At 46.3% G+C, this 18,193-nt stretch overlaps 1 protein-coding gene across 5 annotated transcripts in view; it reads left to right on the forward strand.

Moving 5' to 3' along the window:
- The window catches only part of ZNF423 (zinc finger protein 423), a 234,758-nt gene that overhangs the window by 75,831 nt on the left and 140,734 nt on the right, over positions 1-18,193 (forward strand). For 4 of the 5 annotated variants that reach the window (XR_005862958.2, XM_046899701.1, XM_046899702.1 and 1 more), the window contains 2 exons: positions 12,946-13,146; positions 16,598-16,678. Coding sequence is in view for 4 of the 5 variants with exons in the window: in XM_004944184.5 (XP_004944241.2) it covers positions 12,946-13,146; positions 16,598-16,678 (282 nt within the window). In the remaining variant the exon portion in view is untranslated. The remainder of the gene's footprint in view (positions 1-12,945; positions 13,147-16,597; positions 16,679-18,193) is intronic. The other variant, XM_414103.8, reaches the window with a different exon arrangement.

Genomic DNA, 18,193 nt, shown 5'->3' on the forward strand with positions numbered 1-18,193 from the left:
GAATTATTAGACGGCCGCATAATGCTGAGGAGAGGAAAAACCCACACGCTTTACTTGGAAGTGCTATCCGTGCTGTATAGAGCCCTGACAAGATCAAGGCTCTAATTAAATTATCTGGCACGTGGACAATTCTGTTGCAGGATCTGCTGAGCTAATGCGTGGCTGTTAGCTGGTACAGGCACTGAATCAGAAGCACCAATGAGACTATTTGCAGCCTGCTTTAAAAAATTCTAGTGCGTTGTGAAGCCTGTAACGTTAATTGCCAGTTAGCACATTGTAATTGCTGTAATTCTTTGCAAGTAAAATGATGTGAAGGACTCAGCGTTTCACTGTTCTTACCACTTCACACGTTGGTGATCCACTGTGTCCTCCACTCAGAGTTTTTCTGGGTATCCTGACAACCAGACAGCTGCTGGCAGCCCACTCCCACCCTTGGGCTCACCACTTCACACAGGCTTTGGGCATAGTGGGGCTGTCACACAGTATGTGCACAAAGACAGCATGGCAGTCAGCCTCGACCACTGGCTGGAGCCTTGGGCAGTGTTACCCGGCCGGGAGCCCACCTGCGCCTGCCCTGCACAGCTAAGTGGGCCAGGAGCTCCTCCGGGTGGGATTAGGGGGACGTGTAATAGATGAGAGATCAAAAATGTTAATTAAGAAATGGTCTCTTCTAATAAGATGCCTTCAAGGGCATGGCACCAAAAATGAGGAAATATCTCATTTTGGCAGCAGCACTGGGGCTTAATGAGGCTGGGGTGCAGGGTAAGGGGACGAGGACTGAAGGCCTCCTGCTGAGGGCATCTCCTTCAGAAGGAGGAAGTCAATTAGCAATAAAATTGTAAATATAACAGCCAGAATTGCGTTACTTCACGCTACCCAACAGAATGTGCGTTGGGCGTATGCGCTTCAGCTTGATGTTTTCTTGAGGATATGTCAGCTTTGTGAGTGATGGAGACGGGCAACTCCAGTTTATTGGTATTTAAGCAGCAAAAGAGAAATTTGGCTGAAATTAACCACTTTTTTTTGGAAGCTTTGGTACATGGGAAGTGAATCTGTGCAATGCATTTTTCTGACTTAATTGCCAAGATAGGCAAGTCTGTACCTTTGCTGCAGGCACGGTGTTTGGGGAGCGCTCAGTGCTCTGCAGAGGGACAGAGAGGCACAGCCTGGAGCTCTCGTATCCAGCCCCTGCAGAGGGGAGAAGCTTCTATTTTATAAATAAACTGGTGTGCAACTGTTACCGTGTTAAAAACCCAAAGGGTGCTTTTGAGGGCTGTGATGCTTATTACATCATTATAACTGAGGAAAACACATTCTTTCTCAAACTTTAGCATCCTCTTTGTGAGTCTGCTCTTAGATTTTCTTCTAGTAAACTCATAAAAGCCCCAAAACGAAGAAGCAGACATTTGCAGCACTTTCCCTTGCAGATGGATGGTGGGATTCCACGTCCTGCTTCACCCCGCACTCCCCCTCTGGATGCCTTGATGCTGAAAGCAGCAGCGTCTGCAGCGAGCCGTTTGCTAGCACAAAATGGAGGGACCGTATAGGCAAATTTCTTCCCTCTCAGTTGGGAGCTTTCATTCAGATAAAGAAAGCCACCGGTACAGCAAGACTCTCTGCGCAGCCTGTGTATGGTTTAGGGCTCTGGCTGTTGTTTGAACCAAACAAGAGAGAATTCTACATTTAACAGAGATACCAGGGGCAGGCACTGTCAGCAGGCGTCCATGTGCACACCAAGCCGGGCTCGACTAGAGCAGCCTGGCAGGAAAAGTCCTGTGACAGCGGGCTGCAATTCAGATTTGCTGCTGTAGCTGGGTGTTTTATCTTCATCTGTTGAGCAAGTCTGATGGGCATGTGTGGAGCAGGGGAGGCGAGCAGTGCTTGTCCCCACCCACGTCTCATTGGGAAGGGCTGGTCACGGATGTTGGCTGCTCTCAGCTCAAATGACATTACACTCCCATGCCTGCTTTAGTCAGATAAGTGAATATGAGTGCTTGTTTCCATTTGCGGAAAGAAAATCAGGGACCTATTTGTTATCCAAAAACTTAAATCAGATCATTTTGCAGTTCATAAATGTATCGGTTTGATGGGCTGGCGAGTTCCATCTTTACTCGATTTCACTTACGTTTTATTGTTGAAATAAACGTGCAATCTGAATTAGCCTCCCTCCAAGAAGGGTCACATCAGGCCTTTTTTGCTGGCACATCAAGGGAATAGAGAGAATACCAGCAGAAAGATCGTTTCCTTTTTCCCTATAATGAAGTTCTCTTAAAAATCCTAAAGTCATCTCATTTGGGGCAATTTTGAAGACCGTTCTAAACCATTTTCCTCCAAGTAATTTTGAAAACTAATTCGAAAGAGCTGTCAGTAGCCTGCCATTGTACTTTCAGCAGCAATAGGGAAGACTTTAGTTTTGCACTGTTGGTTTAATCAAGGGGATTGTAGGAATATGGTCACTTTGCAATGCTGTCATTAATTTGTCCTGAGCGTATGTCCAATATAGAAATTGAAAAACTAGAACTTAAATTTTGGTAGTAGTCCATGTTGGGCTGTTTGTGTCTAACACACAAGTCCAGGTGAACATCTATTCTGCTGAACGAATGAGAAATGTTCTGCATTTAAAGCATTTGGCTCCTCTGCCTTGGTCATATTAAACTATATACTTTATGGCCAAATTTTCACAGGAGCATCCAGGAAGCACATAGAAAATCAGCAGGACTAAGCAGGTGTAACTAAGAGCAGCATTTGGTCTATAATCTCATGGGAAAAAGAGTTGCATGGCAAAAATGAACTTTTTCTGAAGAGGGCGAATCTGTGGCTGAGATCTGGTGCAATTTAGCAAATAGCCAGGCTGGTTCAGCATCTTCTGGAAGGGTGTTGTGGATGTACACATCTCTTCCTCGTCTTTTTCTTCATGTATTGTGTGTTCAGACAGCTGCAGCGCTGGAGACATGAGGAATATCACCTCTGAAAGTGCTCTTTGCATCTCTGGGCTTGTGTTTTGACAAACAAGTACAGATGCTTCTGTATAGCTGAATTAAATTATGTTCCATTTTCCACCCTCACTTCCAGAAAGACGTCTAAGCAGATGATGTGGGGGCTTGACATTTATGCTGTTTGTGTGTACAGTTGAAATAAGAATTGGTGTTGCCGTTCCTCCAAAACAGTTTATAAAAATCCACAGATACACGGCAGCCCTCAGATGGGGAGCAGCACAGCTCCCCGAGGTGGGCTCTGTGGGAGTGCCCTGTGCAGCTCGTCCTGCAGCCACGTGGCACCAAGCGCAGCATGGCGCGCTGTAGGGAAGGCTGTCTTGTAGGGTGAGGTTCTCTTTGTCTTTTTTCCTTAGTTGTCAACAACAAAAACGCAAATTCCATGTCAGGTGCAAAACTGGGGCTCAGTTCATGCAAAGAAGTGTCCCTTTTTAAGACTGTTAATTTGTTGTTATTATTGCTTTTTACCTCGTGCAAAGTACAGAGGGAATGGGGCTTCTAAAGAGCATATCAACTAAATTAGGGTTAATTAGAAGTTCTCCCAAATAGCTGGTGCTTCATCAGCATCAGAGCAACATGTAAATAAATCTAATTTCTCTTCAGCTAAACTCTTCACAGCCTTAATTACAGCTACACCACCCTGCCCCCTCTCCTTCCATTAGTGGGAGAGGATCACAGTGGCTCTGTGGCGAGCACGTCATCTTTCTCAGGAGTCCCTTGGGGCTGAGGAGAGGCGGGGGAACTGCGGCATGTCCAGGGGAGCCCCGCTGAGGCTCTCCATAAGGAACTTGAGAAATGGAAAGCACCAATGCAAAGACAGAAAAATCACTGTTTTGGAGAGACTTGTCTTAGTTATCTACATAATCTACGTAGTGGAAATCCTTTATTGCCCACCTGACTTTCTCCGCGCTATTACTCCTTTGTTGCTGACGATCCCAACTTCAGGTCTGGAAACTGGGAAAAGCACAACCAGGAGGAGGTGTCGGCTGAAGGCCGGAGACACAGGGCCAAGGGCTTGCTCAGAGGGGTGGCCTTTCCTTTGTGCTCGAATCTCTGGCCCCACAGAGGCTTCCTTTTATTCCTAATGTTATTAAAGCTGGTGAGTTCCTTATTACGCAGTGTCACGTTTCAGCCGATCCCAAATTAATAAATGAGCAGCAGCAGAATAGCGTGCAGCACAACTCTAACAGCATGAGCTGCACAGAAGTATATTTCACTTAACTCAAATTTAAATACTCTGCTCTGCTCGATTTAATTACGTGAAATTACTGAATTAATGGCTTTGCCAAGTAAAACGTGTAGGACTTCAGAGTTCTGTAGTAGAAGAGAAATCAGAAATGTGAGGTACATCAGTTCTCGTGGGCAAGCTCGTGTTTTGCATGTGTTAAGCATGAGTTGGCCCGTAGTGGAGCTGGCCAGCTGGGATCATGCACTGCTTCTGGCCTGGAGCAGAGACGCCCAGTCCCGGTCCTGCCTCACTTTCCCTGCTGGCTCAGTGCTCTGTGGGCAGTGCAGTTATGCCATGGCTGCACACAGAGGGGCACCTCTGAGGGAGCCCTGAGCACGGGCACCTCTGTCCCCTTTGTTCCCAGAGCTCTGAGGACTTCAGGCGGTGTCATTCACCCAAGCGTTTTTCTTCCTGCACCAATATGTTTTTGCCTCCGTAGCTCCACCTTTTCTTTCCTCTTTGCATGGATTTCATCCCTGGGTTGTTGGCAGCTGGCCAAGTGCTGCAGCTCTTTCTCTCTGTCACGGTGTTCTGTTTTTTTTTTTTCTATAAAGATGGAAAAATGAAACGACGACTACAAATGCTACATGTAGGCTGTGAAAGGCATTCCTCTTGGAACGGCTTTTACACAGATCCGTATCTTCAGCATGGGAAAGGGGACAGGCACACTCTGATGGCAGTGTTTCAGGGTTTGTGGGTGCCGGGGGAGCTCCTGCTGCTGCCCGGCTCCTCTGCCCACGTGGGGACCTGCAGGGCTGGACCTTGTGTGGGGGCACAGGGCTGCACGGTGAGCCAGGCTGCGGGGCTCCAGGAGCAGGAGATCGGCAGCTGGAATTCTGAGCAGCACCAGTCAACGCCTTTTTTCCTTTCATTTGATATGCAGCTGCAATAACAAGCCACATGTGAATTTTATTAAGCCCTCCACTTTCTCTATCTGCTCAGGGAGCTATACATTTGAGCTTTACAGATACGTGGCTTCACCTTAAAGGAAAAAAAAAAAAAAACAACCAAAAAAGCTTTGTTGTGTCATGAGTACATGAAGTACATGACATTGTATTGCAAGGTGATGGAGGTGTCCCATGTTAAGTTTGAGCAGGTTTCCATGGAGCTGCTGGAAATGGGACACTTGTTTTCAACAGAGACTTGAACAATATCAAAGTTGAGCTCACATTTAGGTAAATAAAATAAAAGTGCTGTTTCTGTGCTGAAAACTTGCATAGATTTTGCTAGGTTATAGCAGGCAGTACTATCTAACGCTTGTGAGCCAAAGAGTTAAAGTACATCTTTATGAAGAAGTGCACTTTCCTTTGAAGTTAATACTTGCTGCACACTAATTTCCTCATGCATATAAATTAATTCTAGATCAGTTTTGATTCAAACCTCATTATCTGAACTGAGGATGGAGGTTACCCCTATTCAGATGCACCTTAAGAGTCTGGGAGTGGACAACAACATCCTGCTCTCAGATGTAGATCGTCCACGACAGCTGTGTCCGGAGTAAATGGGTGAGGGTTTTCTGCAGGTGGTACGTGAGAAGTTGGACAGCCATGCACAGAAATGCAGTGCTCGATTTGGATACCGCAGAGCCCTACAAGCAGAGTGCTGCTCGGGGTGGGCCAAAGGGCGAGGTGCTGAGTGGGTGCTGCTGTCTGCAGCACGGCGGTGTGTGAAGGGGAAACCCTGAGCAGATGGGGCAGAATCAAGGTGTGGTGGGGGGGAGATGCCCCTTGCAGACCCTCAGTCTTTGCTATAATACCTCTGCAAGGCACCTGGAGGAAATTACTCCCCAAAGCATGTGGAGAGCCTGTGCACAGCTGCATGAAGGGACTGGGATCAATAATGCGGGAGTGTCCCGGAGTCGGATGCTATTTCAGTAATTAAACATTTGGCACAGCCTGGGCGGCTCGGCTCTCTTCCTGCAGTTGCATGCTTTAAAATTCACTTACAATGCATTTTGTGGCAGGGAAGTATTTACATCCCACATTTATAATGTTAAACTGGTTGCCAAACACTGAAGAGCTGATAAACACTCTGTGCTGTTAACACTATAAAGTACAATCCCACTGCTACTTGCATGCAAATAAATAATAATAACTTCGCTAGTTGTCCGCTTTTCGGTGTATAAATGCGTTTGTCGCACAGCATTGTGACATCTAAATCATGCCAGTAAAAGCACTAGCAATGCTGCACTACCTGCAGGTATGATTAAGAGTACATTTTACTGTTTGGTGTTATTTGTGTGATTTCCTTCTCTGATTATTTTTAACGCCTTTGGGATGATGCGATGCTGAATGGTGATTGCTGGGTTTCACTTTTTTTTTTTTTTAATTTCCCTGAGTTATTTTGCCTTCCTAAGGATTAGCCCATAGGCTACAAGTTGCTATAAAATATTCATTAAATCTTTTCTTGCGTCTGTTACAGACGCGGATATCTTTTTAATGGGCCTGGTCAGTTCGAGGCTACTACTTTTGTTACTGCCCATAAATCATTAGCAAGTATTTTTAGTGTCATCGGTGAAAGGTTAATAGAAGCCCATAATTTTGCGATACGTCCTTTTGATGAGCTGCTCAGAACTTCCATTGAGAAGGGGATGTGAATTGTTCCACACTGAAAACTGGAGACTGTGTCCAATCTGTGCATAAATTGCAATTGTCTCTGTAATAGGCTCCCAGGAAGGTGTGCGGCCGCATGCACGGTAACGATTTAAACATAAACTGACCCTTGATGAGGGAGCCGGAGTTTCAGCTTAATGCGTTTCTGCAGTTTTCCTTCGCCTTCGGTGCCTTCAAATTCTGCACCAATAATTCCTCCATAACAAGTGCCTTTTCAGAAGATGTATGCTGCTGACAGTTAATATAGAATTATTGCCCCTGAATGCATTTTTGTAATTACTTCCCAGAGAACTGTCTTTGTGTTAGAAGACATTTCACACTTTAGTAACATAAGTGTTTGGGGAGAACAAGAGTAATAATTACAAGCAGTCTTTCAGTGAAAATAAACCTAAAAATGATAAAAAAAAAAAAAAAGCTAATGTTAAAGTTGGTTAGAGACAGCGAGGAATTTATTTAGCGCCTTATGCATGTCTGTATGCTTTCCAAGTTTAATAACCCTTCAGTAACTAAACTGAAAAAAAAAGCAATAAAGATCAGAGAAATGGTTTTCTAAGTTTTAAGCAATAATGAAACTAAAAACTGATTAAAAGTGACATGCTACTAGAGACGGTATAAAGAAACTTAATCTGAATGCTCCTATAGGAGATTTCTGCTATAATGGAAAATGAAATGACTCACAGTTTGATCAATAAAAAAATTAGCAGCATTTAATAAAAGGTTTCTCTATCATGTTGACTAAAGGATATTATGAAAGCCTTTAAATGCAAGAAAACCAGGATTGTGGGGTGAGATTGTGCGTGTGAGCGAGTGTGGCATGAAAGCTTTTGGCTGAGCAAGGCCAGTGGGTGCCAGGTTGGGTGCTGGGGGCTGCCATGTTGGCTTAGCTGGATGGGCGCCTGTTGCAGTGTTGGCAGAGCTGAACAGTCGCTAGTTGCAGTGCTGGCATAGCTTGGGCTGCCTGCTGACAGTCAGCATGTTGCCTGGCTCCCCACAGGCAGAGCCCATGGGGTACTCCCTGGCTCCTCTCAGCAGTACCCTCTCAAGGCAGTGGTTCTGTTGGAGCTGGGAAAGGCGCTGAGGTCCGTCCACCTACTTAGAAATTCAGGTTTTAGTACATGCTGTGGTGTTACACAGCCTTTGTGAAATGTGATGAGGTGTATATGGTATATTTCAACCTACACTTGGGTCCGCTACCATGCTCTCGCTCCTCCCTTGCCTTTGCACAAAGCCCTGGCAGCCCAGCCCTGCTGCCCGTGCTGGCTGCTGTCAGCGTCAGGCAAATGACAGCTTGGAGGGGTGGCAGCGGCCAGAGCCCTAGGAGGGCCTGAGGAGGTAACAATATACAATTTTCATGGTTCGAGGGTAGCCTTATCCCACTGTTCTTCATTACAGCACTGCAGCGAGATCAATTTTATTAAGTTGTAAGTCTGAGGAGGCTAGCACCATTAATACGAGCTGGATCACGCCAGTTCGGGCGGTGTGCTCCTCTCCCTGCTGCTGCGGGCGAGCTGCCTCTGGTACCAAGCCTGGGACTGGGATGCGGGTGTGTTACTGGGCGGCTTTCTTGGCTGGAGCCGGGTTTTGGCACTGCTATGGTTGTGGAGCAGTAGCTACAGTATCTCACATCGGGCTGTGACCAAACGGGAAGCAGCATACAGACGGCCCTGGGCTGCAGAGGCAGCCGTGTAATGTTGGTTTCTGAAATGCCGAGGAGCCACGGGCCGGGCTGCCCCACAAAGCCTTCATCCTATGGGAAGTCTCCAGCTGAGGCTTGTTTGCATTTTTGTTATTGAAGCATTAATGGCTTTTTTTGCCGCTGTTCGTTCTTCTTTGACCACATATAACAGAGAAGTTTGGACTCTTTGCTGTATTACACTGCAAGAGAGAACACTAAAATACCAACAAACTACACGAAAGTAGAGAACCTCCCTCACTAACTTGGCATTAGGCACCAAGTGAAACACGAACGTTTAGATTAGGCTTTTCCTTTGAGTTATTTGTTTCTTTTGTTCTCACTTCCCAGTTACAGGAGGAATTTCCTTTGCCTTCCCCTTGCCTGGCTGCTCCCAGCCCAGAGGAGCTGCTTGCTGTCCTGCCAGCCCTCCAGCAGTTTGTTTCCTCGGGACTTTTGTTTTATCTCCTCTGGGAAATGGCTAGAGGCTATCCTGGCATTTTGTGGGACGTTTGGTGGTTGTGTCTTTGGAACAGGGCAAGTGAACGAGGTGATGCCTCTGTACCCTCTCCATCGGGTCCCTTCTGGTTGGGAATGCTTGTGCCCATGCCATGGCCGGGGGATGAGGTTGCAGTGCTGTCCTGCAGCCTCTCCTGCTGTGAGGAAACTGCTTGCCATGGGGCTCAGTCACTGGAGGTGCTCAGAGCCGGACATGACCCCACGCTAGATAATGTGCTCGAAAGGACAATGCTAGAATTAAAAATGGCACAAGCACAGAAAGGCTTGTTTGCCTTTTTTCGCCTGTTTTGTGCGAAGGCAACAAAAAGTTGTACTGGCTATATTGGATTCCATGGATGAAAAATAAGCCCAGAGGTTTGCATCCTCTTTCATTACCCAGGCCCACATGTTGCCCGGTGCTGTCCATCCATCCCCCTGTCTTAGCAGTCGGCATGCCACCTGCAGCACGGCCCTGCCACGTGTGGCCCTGAGTGACCCAGCTGGAAAGGCATGGAGATTTGTTTTCAGCTTTGGTGGGCCTGGCATGAGCATGAGACGTGCAGTCTGTTTTCAAAACTTTGGCTTTCGAAGTATGTTGTTGCTGTAACAGCACGGGAGGCACTTTTGCCAGCCATAACCTTTCAGCCCAATGCTCAGGAATCTCTTCCCCACCTCTGGAAATTTGCCACATTCCTTGGACCACCAGGTGAGGCAGGAATACTCCCATTTCTTGATGCAAATCCTTTGAAATTGTAACCTTCTAGGAAATAAGCTTTTTTTTTTTTATACTGCAAAGCAAGGGTCATTAGCATTAACTTTAGTAGTTCTAGACTGTTGGCCAGACTGTTTAGGTCATAGCATAAAGCATTCACCTCCTGTAAAGCCCTGTAGGCCCTTTGCTGTGTTCCAGAAAATAAAAGAAGAGAAAAACAAGAAGCCCCTCAAACCCAAGTTTTGAGGTGTACTTTCAAGGCTGATCTGTCTAATGGTTTCATCTCTTACTCAAAAATTGTTGAAACAATTACTGGAGATGGTAGGTTCACTTAAAAATTGCTTCTAACACTTATGTGAAATGCAAGGCCTCTTTCCCACTCAGAACCAACCAGTGACCACATGCCTGAGCTGCGGTGCTGGCAGCCCCTTCTTCTGGTGCACGCCAGTACTGGCCCTCTGTTTAGTGGTCTAGATGGGAGCTACATACTGCTGCATAAGTTCACTAAGCTCCATGGCTATCTGCCAAATTGGTAAATGTATGTATCTAGGCTTGATGCTGTAGCATCACCACTGGTTTCTTGAGACTTTTGGAGGTGCTGCTTGGCTCTGGACATCCCCAAGCCATTTTGCATGGTGACCCAAGAACACATCTCCTTGCAGCTAGGCCAAAACAGCCCCAGTGCCCAGTGCCAGCAGTGTGCTGCCTACCATGGTGGTATTGCCCACAGCACCACCCTGCTGGGCTCACCATCACCAGGCACGTGTGCTCTTTTCCCAGCATGGTGGGATGCCCATGCTGCACTCACCCAAAGCAATCTTTCAGGTTAAACCCATGACTTACTGCTGCAAAACTCCTCAGGAATTTGCTCCTGAGGCAAACTCCCAGGCGGCTGCCATGCTGCTGAGCTCACTGAGGAGCAGCTGGGCTTGCTCTGCCTGGGGACTCCGCAGCCCCGGCCCCACTGCTGCCCACTCCCAACACTGTACACCGCCCCGCTGCTGCCCTGGAGTCTGAACTCTGCAGGCTCAGTGCAAAAGGCAAGAAACGCCCCAGGTTTTCCTCAGTGGTTTCTCCAAGGCAAGCACCAGGCGTGCGGCTCAGCAGAGGAATCTGAGGGTCATATTATTCCAAGGACAGCAACCCTGAGGTATGGTGAACGTGCACAATTCCTTCAGTGTGCTGAAAACAGAACACATCTCGTTCTAAAGCAACGCTGTGTTTTTAAAGTGATTTGTGTAAGATTCATTGTTGTGTTATTGACATACGGCCGTGTCAAGTAATGACACTTTTGAAAGTTGCCTGGAGGATCAGATCCCCATTCAGCAGGGAATTAAAAAATGTTTCTGGAATTTTGCTTTGCAGTCGGGAATCTTATTTTCTTATCTCACATTGTACAATTTATTTTTCCTAAAGCAGTGTGTTAAATTATTTGTTATTGTTGGACTCAGTCAAACAGCTTTATCCCCAGTGTAGTCATGACGTTTTGGAGAGAAACCAAGGATGAATTTGTCACAGTGTGCTCACCAGATCAGCTGGCCTTTAGGTTAACTGTCAAAAGACAAAATTTCTACTAAAAATATTAGTGAAGGTCCCCTAAGCCTCTCCGAGGTTGCCTAAAATCTTTCTTCTTCAGGCTGTAGCTAAATCGGCTCAGAAGTGCTTCTCTGAGGCTCCATCAGCAGGAGGCAAGGATTCAGGTGGCGGTTCTCAGATCAGATTTATATACTTGCGCTATTTTATAGGTTTCTGTCTTACAAAGCTGGAGAGCTGACGTGATTTATGAACTATCAGATCTGCAGGACATACAGGCTTTAACAAGATTGACTGAGCCGTAATGTTTGTGATTCCAGTCTGGGATGAGAGACAGTGAAAAGGGGTGCCAAGTAAATAGACAAAGCGGAAGTGATTATTTCAATGTGTATGTTAAATTATGTGTAAAGTAAAGGAAAGCTAACGTAGCTTTAAATGTAGCTTATCGTTTGGCAAGGTAGTAGTATAAGGAGAGCAGAATTGCCTTTTACCACCACAATACACTTTTATTAAAGAAAGAGGCTATAAAGCATGGGGTTCAAAGAAAATATTTTATTGAATAAACAGTGCAGCTCGTGGCTCAGAGTGTGGAGAGTGTGGTGAGTGAGACTTTTATAAACAAATCCTTAAATTCATTACCTCTGTATAAGTGGCGCGTCTGCTTTGTTAATGTGAACATTATATCTAGCCCCTAATGGAAATGTTGTGGTAGAAAGGTATGTATAATTTAACAGTAAAAGAACCTGAAAATGTGCAGATCAGTTAATTGCTAAAAGCGATGGTGTGATAGACCACAAGCAGGCATTGATTTTTAATACTTCCATTGCAATTGCAAGGGTGTGTCATGTTATGAGCGCTCTATGGAAAGCTGCAGAGCATTTTACACTGACTGATTTACGTTGTCATGCGCAGTACAGGAGATGGCATAACATCTGAGCCTGGATGGATAGTGGTAGCAGAGCCCTGCGAGCGCTGTGTAGCGAACTGCAGTGCTTGCGGTAACCAGTTTTCATCTTTAATAAATTTTATTTCTCGGCCTTGTTTCATGTTCTCAGCATCGGTTGTCCTTAATCATTTGGTACTGATCTAATTTTGGAACCATGAGTCTCCCTGTTAGCGACGTGAAGCTCAGGCACCACCAGGCAGCCGGGCGCTGCCTCCACGCTGTGCTCAGGAGCTGTCCCTGGGTCCTCTGCAGCTCCAGGTGTGGGGACTTTGCAGCCCGTCCTTCTGGATGACTTCTGGAACGCTCATGTCTCACACCACAGGGCGGGCATGGGCCTTGGGGTCATCGGCCAGAGCCCCCTTGCCCAGATCATTGACACCGGGCTTGGTGGCAGCAGGGAGAGGAGAGCACAGGGAATTCAAACTCAGCACCTTTTCTGTTAGCAATCTTGCCAATTTTTAAAGCTTTGAGAGTCTGGTGAAGTGATGAAACACCAACAGCTTCCTATGGTAGAGGCAGAGATTCTCACTGTTCACCCACTTATGGAGACTGGGAGTGTTTGCACCAAGCAGCAGAGAGTACGGTCAAGAATTTTGCTGCAGGATGTAAAACCCACATGAGTATAACGAAAGTTGTCAGCAATAATGCAAGAGCGGCTGTAATTAAATGTCTGTCAATGAGCGCGACGTCACTCATCAGGCTCCTGTTTTGCAGCCCTCTAAGCCTTCTCTTGCATCCTTGCTGTTGGCAGGTGGCCTGGGAGGAGAGCTGGAGAGCGACGCGAAGGACAGCCGGGCCCTGGAAGAGAGGAACAGCGTGACGAGCCAGGAAGAGAGAAATGAGGAAGATGAAGACATGGAGGATGAGTCAATTTACACCTGCGATAACTGTCAGCAGGACTTCGATTCGCTGGCAGACCTGACTGAACACAGGGCACACCACTGTCCTGGAGGTAATGTTAAACTCGCTTTGCAGTTCTGACAGGTGGTTAGCTGGGTAATTGGACATAGCAACAGCTTGAGGCCTCAAGTGAGATTAAAGAATTAATAATGTAATTTTACAGTTAATGTAATTTTATTGTGGTGCCTAGGGTAGCCTTTGTTCACTCCTTTAATAAAATTAAAATAAAAGCAACAGCTTTCCAATTGGAATCTGTAAGTAATTATGATAGACAAAAATGTTTTGCTTTTTTTTAAACATTAGAATTTTCAGACAGGGTACTTTTCCCTGTCTCCTCAAATGTAGCAAGATTAAAAAAAGTTACGTGGCTGAAGGGTGGAAAACTCCCCACAAATAAAGGCCTCTGAACCACATTATAGAACATGACAATTTCTGAGATTAAAAATATGCCTTTCTCCCTAGGTTGCATTGCATTTCCTGTTGAATTTTCTGAAGGTGAGGGCAGCATTAGCCTCCCCTGATCTTGTTGCAAAGTAAGACCAAGCTCAGAGCGGTGGAGTGAACAACGGCCGTGCACCTCACCTTGCCTTGCACAGCTCCCCATGCACAGCAGCTGGTAGCAGAGGGCACTTTGCAGAGCATGCTGAGGAGAGTAATGGGGGTAGCAAAAAGCCTCACAGATTTTACACAAAACTAAGTTCTTAAGAGTGTAAGCATAGAATATGTAGATAGGTATGCAAATAAGGAATTCTCGTCCTTCCCTTCCCGAAGCCGAGTTCTCTGCCAACTTTTTTTCTCCAACCGTCTAAGATGTTTTTAGCCAGTTCCCACTCTGGCAGTGGCAGGTTGAGGCTGGCAGGGGCAGGAGGGTTACTTTCTCCTCCGGTGCAGTATTATCCCGTCCTTGTCCCCATGAGTGCATATTCCTCCCTGACTGCCTAATTTGTTTGGTAATTTGTTCAGGTTCTGTTCTCCTTTTTGGGCGTGAGGGAAGCTGTGCTCAGCCAAGGCAAGAGCGAGGCAGGCTGTGCAGGCAGGGTGGGCTGCAGGCAGGCTGCAGCCAGCCCTGCCCTGAGCCAGGTGCAGCCCACCTGTGTCTGCAGGGCTGCTTGCTGCCTTCTCCAGTTAAACACTGCACAGGATGCAAGTCTGGAAGTACAAAAAACAGCAAGGTTTTGTCTCATAGGGTCCGTTTTTGGCCAGCTGACAACCACTAGATTGCCCTGAGATTTCTGCAAACAAAATTCATGCTTTTACTGCAGGGTAATAGGCAGGAAAATGCTGTTGAATAAAAAAATCCTCACTTTCCAGGCCAGGATGTGAGGTGCACAGCCCACACTGGTCCTCTCTAAAGACAGGGACAGATGCCCTGCGTTGTGTTGGTGCAGTCACTTCTGATCCTTCCATGGAGTGGCCACCATTACCCAGTGTGCTGCATGTCCCCACGATACAGCTGGGCATGGCACTGGGCAGGAGGGGACCAGCTGCTAGCTTGCACAGGGGGACAGGGTGTCAGAAGGATCTACTGTTTTTCCTATAGCCAACATGCATTAAAATGCAGCAATCTTAGAGGTTTGAGTTTTTATGGTGAATGTTTTCACACCTCCCTTCTTATTTCCCTTCAGTGTAGTGTTCTGTTAGCGAGACTAAGAAATACAAATTCTGGTTTTGGAATCTATCAGAATAATTTGTGAGTATTCCCCTTGCTAAGTTTTGATTGCAGGTAGCATAACTTAATCATCTTTTACTGTCTTCACATGTGTGGATGATTTACAAAGACATTTTGTCATAAAAAGGCACCATATAATCATCTGCATATACGCGTAGTAGGTGCTGATTATCTCCATGTGAGGAAATGCTTGTTCCAGAATAAGAGTGCCTGTTTTCTCTTTGGTTTAATCTAGTGTCATGAAGTTATTTAATGTGAGCGGGAAGGTTGCATTCCTCTATTCTGGAATGAGAATGTTTCCACGAAGACAATCTGGAATGTTGCTTGATATTTACGTGTCTTACCATGAGGAAAAACAGCTTTCGAGTTCAAACCCACTGATGGGTTCAATAACCACAAGAATTTTTGTTCAAAGCATTTAAAAAACACATTTTTGTTTAGCTCACCTGGCAAGACTTGCACCACCAGGGTGAGAATCTAAGGAGTGCTAGGAAGCACGGTGTGTTTAGAGATGTTCCCCACCATGTGAGCTGCGTCCTGAGTTGCCCTGTTTTCTTTTGTCTCTAATGCCCGCCTGACACATCTGAGGTTGTAACGCAGTGCCTGACCTCTGGGCAAGCCAGAGTTTCATGTCTTAATCTGAAGCAGGGTGTTCAATCGTGTCTACATGGCTCCAGATCGATACAGGTAATATTTGTACTGATAATATCACCAGGCTGATAATACAACATAACTAATGACTTCCTCTGGGATGCTGAAGTTAGGAAGGCATCGTAGCTCAGGAATGCTGCAGGATTATAGGGGCTCACTCCAAAGAATAGGATAAACCATCTATTTCACAGGAGTCCCTCAGAAATTCATTACAGTGGGCTGAAGTTATAATACAGTTTGAACACAGCTTCTTTGACATGTAAGAAAGTAACAAACAGCCATCCCCCCCCTCCCCCCCCCTCCCCCCTTGCTTTTTTGTGCATTTCAGGCTTGTTTCTTTGAGGACAAAACATTGCTGATATCTAGACATGTCTCGTAGCGTAAGTGTGCGGCATTCCTTTGTTGCTAGCCTGGTGGAGGTATTCTCCTGGCAGCATCAGGAGCCTCTGTGCCCTTTGCACATGCTGGATGCCCCAGATGCAGCCTGGGGGCTCCTAGTACCTGAGGGATCTGAGGGGCCCCAGCGGGGACAGTGCGTGTTGAGCAGGCATCATGTGTCCTCACCAGCTCCTGGCATACATGCTTTCCTACCCTAACCTTGGGCACGAGACAGAGAGCAGCTTTAAAATGCCCAAAGAACAGACAGAAACACCCAATGCATACACTGGATGTGTTAAGTTTTTAAAATTAATTTAAAACTTGCTCCTGTCCCATGTCCCCTTCACTCAGGAAGACTCAGTCATTGCCACCGGCATTACTTGCAGTCCTTTCTGTATGTTTTTGTACACTCTGTTAGTGTAGATGTTATGGCACAGCACAGCACCGTGTACAAGAGTACAGGATTGCTTGTGAACTTACAGATGAGGGTGTTCAGTGGATGCGTCAAACAACTGTTCTGCAATGCTGAATTGTTTGTTGTCTGATGAAAAGTGGCTACAAGCCCCAAGAGCTGACATTAGTTCACGTGTGGTAGCCTGGTTTAGTGTGCTATTTTTGCATTCTCCACCCATGCCAGCCCTTTCCTCCCAGCATAGCCTCATGTAAACCTTTTTCCTTTGGTTTCTCAGCTGAACGTAGAGTGTTTTAAGGCAAATTAGTGCCTCAATGAACTGGACAGAAGTAGGTTACGCTGGGGTCTCTGAGCATTTCATGAGGTCCTCTTCTGTTGTTGATAACTTTACAGGTTGTCTGTTTCAAACAGCAGCAGAGCTATATATGGATATTGCCAGCTGGGAAGCGGCTGATTTTTCTAAACTACTGTACGGTAGGAACTAGTTTATAATTAAAGTCTTGCAGTTGCTCCTGTTAAATGCCCTGTAACTTGTACACTAGGCTTGCATTTGAAATGAGGTATTGTAACTGTTTCATGCTAGTGTATAATTTTGCATTTTCTTGTCTTTCACCTGCTGCAAGAATTATAATTGCCATGCAACTGTATATGCAGGATGCTCATCCAGAAACCATACACAGCAGTTTGCCAAGAAGTGACCGCATCTCAGCGATGCTTTAATCAGGCAGTACTTTGTACTACTTGACTTCTACTTGACAAAGATAGACTTCTTGCATGTATTTCCCAAATTAGCCTTCCCCTAAATTATAATCTTTTGTTGCACCTGATTGGCAAGTTATAGATTTTCAGGTGTTTTGCTGCTGGTGTTGCTTTTTTAAATTAATGAATTACTGATCATCCTCCTCAAAAGAAACTGAAATACAGTTGTGAAAAAAGCAGTGTGGAGTCTTAATTATACACCTAGCTTATACAGCTGTGGCTCTAATGACCTACTGGCCCTAATTACTGTGTTGTGGCTTGGTCTGAGTGCTCCTGTCCTTGCCAGAATTTTGCTCCTTTTTCTTAACCTGACTAGTGTTTCAAACCTAAAAAAAATAACATTTCCTTTTTTTGTTCTTTTCTACATTGTTGTGCTGAAATGCAGGTTTCCTTCTTTCCAGAGGTCATGGCAGTGTTTTCAAATTGGCACCAGAAAAGCTCTGTAATATAGTAAACTGTAAAAACATGGATTTTCCCTGGAGCCCTCAGCTCTCACTGCCTAGCTCTGACAACAGGTACCAGGGCAGGCTTCATGCTGTTGGTTCCTTGAGGGGCTGCGATCGTGGGGTCCTGTCCTTATTTTGTCTCAGCCGTCCCCTCTTGGGGCCCGCATTTGTCCTGCTGGTTGGCGTTTGTGCCTGCTGGTGCTGAGAGCTCTGGAAGGCTGGGTCCTGCAGCGGCAGGTGGGGTGGGATGCACTGGGCTGGGCTGCCTGGGAAATGCATGTGTGTTGTGCATAGCCCTGTTGTGCGTAGCCCTGTAGCTGAACTGTGAGCTGAAGGCACACAGGGGCACTTTTCAGAGTGTAATGGTGCATGGTGACCTTGGAAGACAAGGTGGCTTCACGGCATACCCCGAGTGGTGCGCTTCATTGCAAGGCAGCCTGCTGAGGTGGCTTTATGTAGCACCAAGTGAACCCTGTGTGGAAGCTCTGTGAGTTTGCCCAGCTTGCCCAGAGAAGCTGTGGATGCCCCACCTCTGGAGGTGTTCAAGGCCAGGCTGGATGAGGCCCTGGGCAGCCTGATCTAGTAGGTGGCAACCCTGCCTGTGGCAGTGGTTTGGAGTTTGGTGATCTTTAAGGTCCCTTCCAACCCAAACCATTCTATGATTCTCTGAAGCTAGCTCATGGGTTTTGCGGGCCTGCATGTGAGAGCTTGTAGTGCTGGAGGAGCACACGAATTTGGAACAAAGCTCGCTGGCCATATGCACACAGCATGGGATTTGCTCAGT

This window comes from Gallus gallus, chromosome 11 (assembly GCF_016699485.2).
Source record: "Gallus gallus isolate bGalGal1 chromosome 11, bGalGal1.mat.broiler.GRCg7b, whole genome shotgun sequence".
NCBI classification, from domain to species: Eukaryota; Metazoa; Chordata; class Aves; order Galliformes; family Phasianidae; genus Gallus; species Gallus gallus.